This window comes from Myxine glutinosa, chromosome 8 (assembly GCF_964187855.1).
Source record: "Myxine glutinosa chromosome 8, kmMyxGlut1.1, whole genome shotgun sequence".
Taxonomy (NCBI): domain Eukaryota; kingdom Metazoa; phylum Chordata; class Myxini; order Myxiniformes; family Myxinidae; genus Myxine; species Myxine glutinosa.
The window spans coordinates 25502585-25514911 of NC_136268.1; the positions used below are offsets into that span (position 1 = coordinate 25502585).

General features: G+C 53.1%; 1 protein-coding gene across 6 annotated transcripts in view; it reads right to left on the reverse strand.

Annotated features, from left to right (window-relative positions):
• The window catches only part of LOC137432323 (tetraspanin-4-like), a 154134-nt gene that overhangs the window by 35621 nt on the left and 106186 nt on the right, over positions 1-12327 (reverse strand). For all 6 annotated transcript variants that reach the window (XM_078783028.1, XM_068124157.2, XM_068124158.2 and 3 more), the window contains 2 exons: positions 1614-1805; positions 738-812 (listed from right to left, as the gene is read on the reverse strand). In XM_078783028.1, the coding sequence (XP_078639154.1) occupies positions 738-812; positions 1614-1805 (267 nt within the window). The remainder of the gene's footprint in view (positions 1-737; positions 813-1613; positions 1806-12327) is intronic.

The window sequence follows — 12327 nt, forward strand, 5'->3', positions numbered from 1 at the left end:
GCGCGATGGAGAGAGCGTGCGATAGCCCGACAGAGAGAGAGAGAGAAAGAGCGTGCGAGAGCCCAACAGTGAGAGCGTGACAGAGAGAGCATGACAGAGAGAGAGGGAGCGCAACACAGAGAGAGAGCATGCGAGAGTGTGACAGAGAGAGAGGGAGAGAGAGAGAGAGAGCGTGCGAGGGCGTGACAGAGAGAAAGCGTGACAGAGAGAGGAAGAGTTTGCGAGAGCGTGACAGAGAGAGGGAGAGAGAGAGAGAGCATGCGAGAGCTGACATCCGACATGAGGACCCGAACCAGTGAATAGAAAGTATTCTGAAGACTGTTCCATGAACAAAACGTAATGCTTCGGCTTGAAATACTCAACGAGAGTGGTTATGGATCGTTCAAGAGAAAACTCACTCAGGCTATTATGCCATAAGCCAATCTGCTTTTGCATCCATTTTTCCCTCCTTCAGCTCCAGACAAATTTGATGGCCTGGTCAACATTCTCTTCTCCAGATCCTGAATGGGACATGTCTGTCTCAACTCCCTCGTGTACAAAAATCACAGATGCCAGCATAGTATAGCAAGGGTTAGTGCTGAGATGAGCCAGAGTATCTAGCCATCTGTGTTGCAATCAACCCTTCCACCCAGCTTTTACCACAACCTTACCACCAAGTGTACACCCCACGACAGAAAGCAGCAGTGAATGTAAAAATACTACTTTTTGTGAAAGACGACAAAAGTGTGGAATGTCACCTGTTCTGTGTACGTCACAAAAAGGATTCCAGCAGTCACCTCCATCAGGAACACCAGAAGGATGCCAAAGAAAAACTGGAAGGTGTGGGGAGGAGCGGGTGTTAGAATATTTCGTTTTACTGTAAAACAGTTTGTAGAACATTCACACAACATTTTCTGAACATTTTACAGTTTGACACTCAACCTCAACATTATGATCTGGAGTTGGCGTTTCATCAGAGTCTTCTTTAACAGCCACATTTATTCCCACGTTCTTGTGGGGTTGGCTGAGGGAAGATTTTGGCCCAAGCCTTTCACGAACTGGCTAACGAGGCCTGATGCTCAACAAGGTAGTTGGGACAAGTATTTTAAATTTGTTAATGGTGTTTGTTCATGATAACTCAGCATCTCTTCGTGAAATGACACCATGGGATCTTTAACATCCACAAACTAATGCCGGAAGATGTGATGCCCATTTAACGGCCACCCCATCCCATCTCTTTCCTCCTGTTCTCTGCCCATTCATTAATAATAATCTTGACACTGCAATTAATTACTTTATCCAAGCTATAGTAATTGTAACCATCTGCCTTATAGAAATGTCTAGAAATTCCAATGGAAATATAGGAAAGGTATCTTGAAATACCAAGGTGTCTTAGGAAATACCCTTACGAGCACCATGTCCATGCCACTGGCTCATGCCAACCCCATTGTCTTACACGAGCTTCAGAGGAATGTCTTCAGGCCTTTCCATACAAGGGTGCACATTATAAAGCACAATCACCAGATGACTACTTTAGGAATAGACAACCGAGAAAATTGCAGTTGGAAGAGCAAATGGGGAGAAATAAAAAATATATAAAAAAATTGAGGAATCCCTTATCACAGCAAACTTACACTGACAAGCAGACACCTGTTTTCCTTAATGGAGCCAAGGCATCCGAGGAAGCCGATGACCATGACAATGGTTCCTGCAGCGATGAGGACATTGGCAGCGGAGAGGGAGGGGAAGGATGGAGAGAGCGTCGCAAAGTTCCCCTGGGTTACCGACAGCCAGATGCCGACCCCCAGGATTCCGCAACCACAGAGCTGTTGGATAGTTTGGAAGAAGTCGTGCGAAACGTCACAAAGCTGTTTTGGTTCAACTATTTATCATCAGGACTTTGATTTACCCTCCTGAAAGAGAACAGAAGGGAGGGAATGGGGGATGAGGGGGGTGCTTATGATCGTACAAAGTAGTTTTACAGTAGAGAGAGTGTGGATCAGAATTTTACAATAGAGTGGATCAAACGATGGAAAGGAATACTCGACAGTCGTACAAGGAAAAAGTGAATAGGGAACTGGAAGTTGGACATATAAATGACATTTAGGATATGGATGATAAAGGAGATCATTGTACTTTTAGATTAACCCTCTGGAGTCTACAAGCCGATTCTATCGGCTTCACGCATGCGCCGAAATGTCTACAAGCCGAATTTATCGGCTCTAACCGCATTCAAATTTACCGCGCAATGACCGCCTCCTGGATTCGATGTGCATAATAATAATAATAATAATAATAATTATAATAATAATAATAATAATAATAATAGTAGACTCCAGAGGGTATAATAATAATAGTAATAGTAGACTCCACAGGGCGAGAAGGACGATACCATATAGAACACAATGTCCGTTTGTGTGTTTGTACAGATGTCTGTCCCCCTTCACAAGGCTAGGTTTTAAAGTCCAATCTTTTAACACGAATGTGTGTTCACTACGGTATATTTTTGAGGATAAAACAAAAAAGAAAAACTTTCTCCATAAAAGAGCAATTACGTCTCTTATTTTGGAACTGCAGACGGTGGCTTGCAAACCGAGCCTCAAGGGCGGTGTACAGAGCGTTTTTTTTTTAAAATCATAAATACAAGGTGCTGGGAGCGGGAGGTGAAATTCACTGCACGTGATGTACAACGCGCGCGGAGTAAAACGAGTGTTCATTTACATCCACATTATGTCTAATAAAGAAGATATAAACACATCAGCCGTACTGTACGCCTGTATCGCCACACGCACACACAGTTGAAACAAGAGTGTATAGTTTCTTTACCCACTCTCATCTCCCATCACTCAAACTTCCTGTAAGGAAGGAATACGACATTAAAGACGCTGGTGAAGAGCGGTGCTACGCACGCTTACTTGTATAACAAGGAGGAAGCGGACAACGCGGTAAGTTCAAGAGTCTTTATTATAAGAGCTCGACTGTAGCACTGGAGCGCTCCAGGCTGCGCGCCCGGTGTATATCCCGCGGCCACGCCTACCCCTCGGGCGTGGCCGCCGCCCACTTGGTGCGCGGAATGATGCCCTCACGCCAGTGAGCTTGCGTGTCCGCCACACGCGCCCCCCCAGAATTCCCGCGCACCTGGAGGGCCAGTTTGCGGGGCAAACGGATGACCCGGCCGAAGCGCCCTCTGGCGACCGGCGGCGTCCGGGGTGCAGGGATGCCAGCTGGGATGCCTCCGGCTGCACCCGGGATGGGTGCAGGACCGGGGGGCGGCGTGCCGGCAGGCCTGGGCGGTGCCGGGGGTCGGCCCGCAGGGGGGCGGCCCTGACGCGGGGGCCGAGCCACCGGCGGTGGGTGGTCCACGTCGAGGTGGGCCGGCTTGAGGCGATCCACCGAGACGCGGTCGGGTGTACCGCCGATGTCCAAGGTGAAATGTTTCACCCCGGTCTCCAGCATGCGGAAAGGCCCGTCGTACGGGGGCCGCAGTGGTGTCCGGTGAGCGTCGTGCCGGACGAAGACGTACTCCGCGGTGCGAAGCTCTGGGGCGACGTGCGTAGGCGGGTGCCCGTGGTGCGCCGTCGGCACCGGGGCGAACCTCCGGGCTGTCTCCTGCAGCGCGGAGCGCTCCTGTGCCGCGGACCATGGTGCCGTGGGGTCGGGGAGGAACTCGCCCGGCACCCGCAGCGGTTGTCCGAAGACCGACTCTGCCGCGGATGCGCGCAGGTCGTCCTTGGGCGCCGTCCGGAGGCCCAGCAGGACCCAGGGGAGCCTGTCGACCCAGCCGCCGTCACGGAGGGTGGCCCGGAGCACGGCCTTCAAGGAGCGGTTGAACCGCTCGCACAGGCCGTTGGCCTGGGGGTGGTAGGCCGTGGTTCGGTGCAGCTGGACCCCGAGCCCCCGCGCGACCGCCCCCCAGAGCTCCGAGGTGAACTGGGGGCCGCGGTCGGACGAGATGTTCGAGGGGGCGCCGAACCGGGCGACCCAGGTGGCGATGAACGCCTGCGCGACGTCCGACGCCGTCGTCGCCACCAAAGGCACGGCCTCCGGCCACCGGGTGGTGCGGTCCACCATTGTCAGGACATGGGTGAAACCCCGCGAGGGGGGCAGAGGTCCCACCAGGGCCACGTGCACGTGGTCGAACCTTCGTTCCGGCACCGTGAACGGGGCCAATGGGGCCTGGGTGTGCCGGTGCACCTTCGCGCGCTGGCACGCGAGGCACGTCCTGGTCCAGCCGCGGACGGCCTTCCGGAGGCCATGCCAGACAAACTTGTCAGCGACCAACCTCTGGGAGGCCTTCATGCCCGGGTGGGACAGGCCGTGGATGGCGTCAAAAACCTGGCGCTGCCAGCCCGCGGGCACGATGGGGCGAGGCCGCCCGAGGGAGACGTCACACAAGAGGGCCGTGCCCGCGCCGTCGAACGGCACCTCGGTGACGCGGAGGCCCGTGACGGCGGTCCGCAAGGCCTGGATGCCGGGGTCGGCGGCCTGGTCCGCCGCCATCCGGGCATAGTCGATGCCAAGGTGGACTGCGTGGGCGACGGACCGGGAAAGGCAATCCGCCACCGGGTTGTCCTTCCCCGCGACGTGCCAGATGTCCGTCGTGTACTCGGACACGGCCGAGAGGTGACGCTGCTGCCGGGCCGACCACGGCTCGGCGACCTTGCCCATCGCGAAGACCAGTGGCTTGTGGTCGACGAAGGCCGTGAAAGCACGGCCCTCAAGCAGATGGCGGAAGTGCCTGACCGCCAGGTGAAGCCCGAGCAACTCGCGGTCGAAGGTACTATAACGGCGTTAGGGCGGGCGAAGCTGCCGGCTGAAGAACGCCAGCGGTTGCCAGGCACCACGCACCCATTGCTCGTGCACCGCGCCCACCGCGTAGTCCGAGGCGTCGGTGGTGAGGGCGATCGGTGCATCGGGCGCCGGGTGCGCGAGCATGGTGGCGTTAGCCAAGGCGAGCTTCGCGCCCGCGAACGCCACGTCCATCTGCTCGGTCCAGGTAACGTCACCTTTGCCCGGCTTCCCTCGGAGGGCCTCGTGCAAGGGCCGCAGGAGCTGGGCGATGCGGGGCAGGAACCGATGGTAAAAGTTTACCATGCCCAATAACTCCTGGAGCCCCTTGATCGTGCGGGGGCGCGGAAACCCCTTCAGCGCCTCCACCTTGGCCGGTAGGGGGACGGCCCCGTGCCTGGTGACGCGGTGCCCCAAAAGGTCGATGTCGGCGATGCCGAACCGGCATTTGGCGGGGTTCAGGATGAGGCCATGCTGGCCCAGACGTTCGAAGAGCGTGCGGAGATGGTGTAGGTGCTCTTCGCGGGACGCGCTGGCGACGAGGATGTCGTCCAGGTACACGTAGACGAAATCCAAGTCGCGCAAGACGCTGTCCATTAATCGCTGGAACGCCTGAGCCGCATTTTTCAAACCGAAGGGCATCCGAAGAAATTAGAAGAGTCCGAATGGCGTGATGACCGCCGTCTTCGGGATGTCCTCCGGCCTGACGGGGACCTGATGGTAGCCGCGTATGAGGTCAACCTTCGAAAAGAAGGACATGCCCGCCAACCGGGCGGAGAAGTCCTGGATGTGGGGGACGGGGTAGCGGTCGGGGCTGGTGGCGTCGTTGAGGCGCCGGTAGTCCCCGCACGGTCGCCATCCCCCGCCGGGCTTGGGCACGATGTGGAGCGGCGACGCCCAAGCACTCTCGGAGCGCCGCACGATGCCGAGCCGCTCCAGCGTAGCGAACCCCGCTTTAGCTAGCGTGAGCTTCGTCGGCTCGAGGCGGCGTGCCCGGGCGTAGACCGGTGGCCCGGCGGTGGGGATGTGGTGTTCCACCCCGTGCTTGACGGCCCCCGCCGAGAAGGTGGGCCGCGTAAGGGCGGGAAGCTGGCGAGGAGGCGGGTGAAGTCGTCCGCTGCCGGAAGCGTACAAACTAACCTCGCCGGGACCGAACCGCTCAGCAAGCCGCTTGGCGAGCCGCTCGGTGAGCCACTCAGTGAGCCGCTCAACGAGCTGCTCAGCGCGAAACCAAGCGAGCTGAACGTTTCAGCCTGGACGAGACGTCTGTTCTTCACATCTACCAACAACCCGTGTGCACAGAGGAAGTCCGCACCGAGCAGTGCCATGGGGACACTAGCGGTTACGAACGTCCACGTGAAGCGTTGCCTTCCGAACCGCAGGGAGAGGCAGCGCTTCCCGAATGTGCGTATGGGTGTTCCGTTTGCGGCAAGCAACGCGGGGCCCTGGCCCGCGGTGTGCTTGTCGGACGTAGAGGCAGGGATAACGCTCACCTGTGCCCCCGTGTCGCATAGGAAACGGCGCCCGGACAAGGTGTCCGTTATAAAAAGAAGGCTGCCGGAATGGCTGACGCTCAGGGCCACTACCGAGCGCCGGCTTTGTAGTTTCCCGACTTGCCGAAGGAGCACGGCGGGTAACAATTCCTCGCCTTGTGGCCAAACGTGGCATGGAAATGACACCAGGTTTGCGGCGAAGGCGGAGGCCGCGGTTTTCGCGGTGGTGGTGGGCGTGGCGTGGCGGCGGCCACGCGGCGTGCATCAGCCTCGGGATCCACGAGGTGTGGTGCATCAGCATCAGGGTCAGCCTCGGGATGCGCGACGGCCGCGCCAAAACTCGCCTGCGCCTCCAAAGCCGCGAAGAACCTGTCGGCCTCGGCAGCGAAAGCTCGGGGTTCCGTCGTCACAGAACCGGCCAACGCGAGGCGGACACGTGCCGGCAGCTGGCGTCGAAATAACGCCCGGAATAGAGCGTTCGGGGTTTAGTCGCCCATCAACGACAGCATATGGTCCATGCGGACCGATGGTCGCGTGTCACCGAGTTCGGGGAGGTCCAGGAGGCGGTCGGCCCGTGCGTCCACCGTGAGGCCGAACGTGGCGAGGAGGAGACGCTTGATCGCCTCGTACCTGCCGTCGGCCAGTGGGTTCCTCAGGGCCGACACGACGCGGGCGGCCGTGCCGGGCCCGAGGGAGGCGACCATGTGGCAGTACATGGTCTCGTCCACCGTGATGCCTCGAAGTCGGAACTGGGCTTCTGCCTGCAGGAACCAAACTTCGGCTTGCGTCTCCCAGAACTCGGGGAGTTTGATGTGGACCGCGTTGGTTGCCATTGCTGTGGCGGGTTCGGGTGGTCAGCGACGGCTGACCAGAACGTCGGAGGGTCACCAATGAAGCACGGTGCTACGCGCGCTTGCTTGTATAACAAGGAGGAAGCGGACAACGCGGTAAGTTCAAGAGTCTTTATTATAAGAGCTCGACTGTAGCACTGGAGCGCTCCGGGCTGCGCGCCCGGTGTATATCCCGCGGCCACGCCTACCCCTCGGGCGTGGCCGCCGCCCACTTGGTGCACAGAATGATGCCCTCACGCCAGTGAGCTTTCGTGTCCGCCACACTGGTTTATAAATGAAGGAGTGGGCATGACAAAGTTAAGGCATTTTATTTTAAAAATTACATCACAATGTGAACATGTTCATGTCCAAGATTGATAGGAAAAGGAAACAAGCTGTTTGAAACCAAAATTAAATATTAAACTGGATATTGCCCTCGCTCTCACACCTTCAACAAAAATGAACTAATTCGAGCTGTCAAAATAAATCCTTCAATTCCATTCACTGGTACGCTCTGAATGAAAATTTCAGACTAAACCCCTATTAACTTGCTCCATGAAATGCATCAAAACGTTTGAGAAGATGCCAAGCCAAGCACACGTCTTGCAGCCCCCGTCAAGCAAAGAATCTAACGATGGGCCCACCGACCGAGCGTCTGACGGACCACCCCCTTCCACCCTGATTCCTTCTCCAAAACAGCCCCCCTGACATCCCACAGCTAAGCGTCCAACAGTGGTGGACACTCTGAGCCTAGCATTAGACAGCGGCGGCTTCTCTCCAAGCCGAGCGCACGACTGCAGTGGCCCCCTTCTGAGCCATCTGTCGCAAACAGCCTGCCATCTTTGTGCAAGCAAGGTAGTATTGATGGTGAATTTTTTTTTCTTTTTTACAAAACTGTGGTCCTGATTCTACGCAAAAAAATTTTTTTTTTTTTTTTTTGAACTCAAAGCCACATTTGTTTGAGGTGATTATTTTGAGAGTACCTTTAGACCTATGGACATACATAAACAGAGCAGAATCTCATGCAGGAGCAGGCCGAATGATGGTGACGGGTTTTAGACCGACAAGCGCAGAACGGAAGAACCTTGATCTGAAAGAATAGGCCGGGCAAGGCAGGAGGGTAACAGAACGAAGAAAGATCAATAATTTAAATAATGCGACACCAAATGAGAGATGTGACCTGAGAACATAGGAAGTGCAAGGATAATTGATCAATCACATTCTTATAGTATCACATTATATTTCCAAAGATTTTAATCCATAATTGTGGATTAGCGAGACATGATAAATGCATTTGGGCCTAGTCATGTTATTGTTATCCGTAATGCATATTTTTACACTATCAAAGGACTCATGGATGCAGTCACAATGAGACGTCATCAGGAGGAGGTGAGAGGAGAAGTGAGAGGAGAAGTGAGAGGAAGAAGCTGGAGGAAAAGCCAAATGAGCATTTCAAATATATCTATGTCAAATTTTTCATTAAGCTTTTGTAGAATATTAAACCTTAATTTGAATACATGAAAATAAAACCGTTAGAAATACATAAATTTGAAGTCTCCATTGTTACGCTATAGTAAGCTCTGCAGGGAAGAGAGAAGGAGAATTCTGGAAAAGTCAATTTGGCAGCAAATTATATTCGAGTAATCAACCTGCAGCTCAGAGAATGTAATTACCAAAATTACTATTAACTCCAATAAGTGATTGCAAATGAGAAACAAGGTGCAAAGGTTAATTCGGCCTACCAACAGCAGATTCTCCACCTGAACAGCCACATAGGGTCTTATGGTGGTTATCAGAAGGGAAGTAATAACTGCAATTGTAGAAACATTTAAATGAAGATACCATAGTACACTATTAAAATGGAGGCTCCCGAGCTACACCAGTCCAAATGGGTGTTACCCAGTTACCCTAACTCCAAACGGAAGTGCCATCGCTGCACCATTCCAAACTGAGGTAGCACAGCTACACCTATTCAAATGGGGGTTGCCTATCTACACCATCCAGAGGTTCCCTAGCTACACTAGTCCAAACAGAGATACCATAGCTAAAGTAGTCCAAATGGAGGTAGATGCCATAGCTACACCGGTCCTAATGGCATTTCCTTAGCTACACCCTCCAAAAGGAGGTGGATTAGCTACACCAGCCCAAACTGAGGTGCCATAGCTCCTATTGTGCCATTGATCCTAATGAGGGTTCCTCAGCTAAATTGGTCCAAACAGGAGTTATCTAGCTAGACTGGTCCAAATGGAGGAATAGCTGCACCATTCCAACCTGCCTGGTGTTGGCTTAGCGGTTAGGGTGCCGGCTTGGGATCCTCGGATCCTGGGTTCGAATCCCGGTCGATCGCTGAATTAACACCAGGGGGGTTGACTCAGCCCGTCATCCTTCCGAGGTCGGCAAATTGAGTACCAGCTTGCTGGGATGAATGATCACGGTGTGTACCCCGATTTAGAATAGGTACACCGTATCCCTGCGCATCGTAGGAGGTGACCAAGGGTTGGCGCCAGGAAGGGCATCCGGCCATAAAAACATTGCCTCAAACAGGGAACCATGATTGTCATGGGGCCCGCAAGGCTAACCCCCGCTCTAGCGGGGAAAATGGCCTTTAAAACGATCATTCATTCCAAACCGAGGTAGCACAGCTACATCTATCTACATGATCATGACATGGAAATCCGTTTGGTAGGCAGGTTGGTGGTCTTTCTGTCTTCTACCGACTCCTCTCCGGTCTTGCTGCCCCAGCTCTCTCTGTGCTCTGTCCCCTAATATTCCTTCAGGTCGCACCAGATCTGCCTGCAACCCTCTTATGGTTAAACTGCCAAATTCTAGGCTCTCTGCTCACCTTCATTCTTTCATTCCCCTTTTCTCCCGCCTCTGGAGCAAACTCCCCCACTCCCTTCAATCCCACTCCTCCCTCCAGGTCTTTAAAACAGCTGTTCACCACCATCTCTCATCTCCCCTCATCCAAAACCTTGATCTTTTCTACCCCCGCTAATTCACCCCAGATACACTTTTTTTTTTTGGAAATTCCAACTTCTTTCCTGGAAGTCCTTGCAGTGTTCATATGTTTTCTACCTCTTCCCACTTCCCCCCAAGCCCTCCCCCTCCCACATTTCTCCCGATGTCCCTGCTCTCAAATGTTGTGTTTGTGTCCTTCCCCCTCTCTCCCCATCTTGTCTACCGCTCTCCTTGTTTTTTTGTGTTTTATGCGTCGGTTTCACTTTTTGTGTGATTAATGTTCGCTCTTTCACGAGCCTCGATCTTGTATACAAAAAAAAAAAATCCGGACATGACATGGAAATTTCCATTTCCATGGAGATACGAGATGATGCAATTAACACCAGATTTTATTTGTGGCGTTTCGTTAATGCCTCGTGATTGGCAGAAAGTGATTCCACCTGCTGAAAGACAGACATTACCACCGGAAGATGACCAATGTAAATTACTCCCGAACTCAATTAACGACAAACACCGAATGTCTGGCCACTCTACCAAAATTAATTGCTCCATCAAGTGCTAAGGCTCAAGCGGGTGCCCCAATTTCCACCCGGCAAAGAATGCACGGAAAACCCCTCCACTTCCACCCCAGCTTCCCCTGTTTACCTAAAGTAATGAAGAATCGATGAACCAATATATCATTTTGAGCGAAATGAAGCATGTGGGCATAATTCGTCTCAGGAAAGCGTTTTGCTGGACCATCGCCAAACAGGCCGAGAAAAGGTCCGATTGGAAAAGGGATTTGGGACATGAAAGGGGATCTCAATTGCAGGTGGGAACCTTTTGCTAACCCCATATGAAGCCGAACGCAATGGCCTGGGACCAATGAGGTCGATATGACCCATCCAATGTCATCTTTGCATGCAGGGAGTAAATCACACGCAGCTCTAAACACGCCAGTTCTCGCTCTTCCGTAATCCCATTCAAAAGCCCTCTGTGAAATGAGGGACAGCGGCAATGAACCAAATTGGGAAAGATTAGAGGAAAGGGGGGTGGGTGGTGAAGTAGAACTGAAAATAGAAGGCTGGTGAGAAAGTTGGCACGATGGTGTAGCTTCAACATCTCTGTTGCCAAGATTAGTAAATCAATTTGCAAGCTACGAGAGCTATTTTCCTGCCACGTTTGAAGGTGTAACGGTGGGCACGGCAGGGCAGGGCAGGATCCGCTTGTTTTATCATACCAATGCCATTGTTCCTGCATCGTAATCTTCTTCGATTCTTCACCAAATGCTAGAGGACGGAGACACACCATACGTACCCTGCCGACAACCCCCATAAGATGGCTCATCGCCAGCACAGAATGCTGGTGGTCAAAGGTCAAGTTGATCCCACACCATATTTTACCCTACAGCTTCCTTTTTACCAACTTGTTACAGGTATGTATAGCTGAGAAGGTGTAGATAACAACTGGCAAATATTACTCATAAGCGAGAGAGAAGCATGCCCTGGACTATGGACCAGAAGACTTTTCAGAGCAAATCGATTTCCGAACGAGTCACTTAAGGGAAACCGAGAAAGTTCAAAAGCAATTTCAACTGCAGAGAAGCTCCGTCTAAGTTAAATAAACGTAAATGGATAAAGTCTCACTATCTGGGATTGGGTCTCACTATCTGCCATGATCTTCCTGGGAAAACCACATTTCAAATCTGGCCTCCAAAGCCAGTCGCCGACTGGGCATCCTCAGTCGTGCGAAGTCCTTCCTTGGCACACCTGAGCTCCTCACCACATACAAGGCTTTCATCCGCAGCTCAATGGAATACTGCTCTCCCCTCTGGGCTGGTGCTCCTGCCTCACACCTAGCTCGTCTTCACGCTGTTGAAACCAAAGCATTCAGAATCATTGGAATCTCCCGCGATGGAAGCTAACTCCAAGGGCCTCTCACTCACTCACCGCAGGCAGGTTGGTGGTCTTTCCGTCTTCTACCGACTCCTCTCTGGCCTTGCCCCCCCAGCTCTCTCTGGGCTCTGTCCCGCAAATATTCCTACAGGTCGCACAAGATCTGCCTGCAACCCTCTTATGGTCAAACTGCCAAAATCAAGACTCTCTGCTCACCTTCACTCCTTCATTCCTCTTTTCTCCCGCCTCTGGAACAAACTCCCTCACTCTCTTCAATCCCACTCCACCCTCCAGGTCTTTAAAACAGCTGTTCACCACCATCTCTTATCTTCCCCCATCCAAAACCTTGATCTTTTCTACCCCCGCTAATTTCACCCCAATTCCACTTTTTTGAAATACCAACTT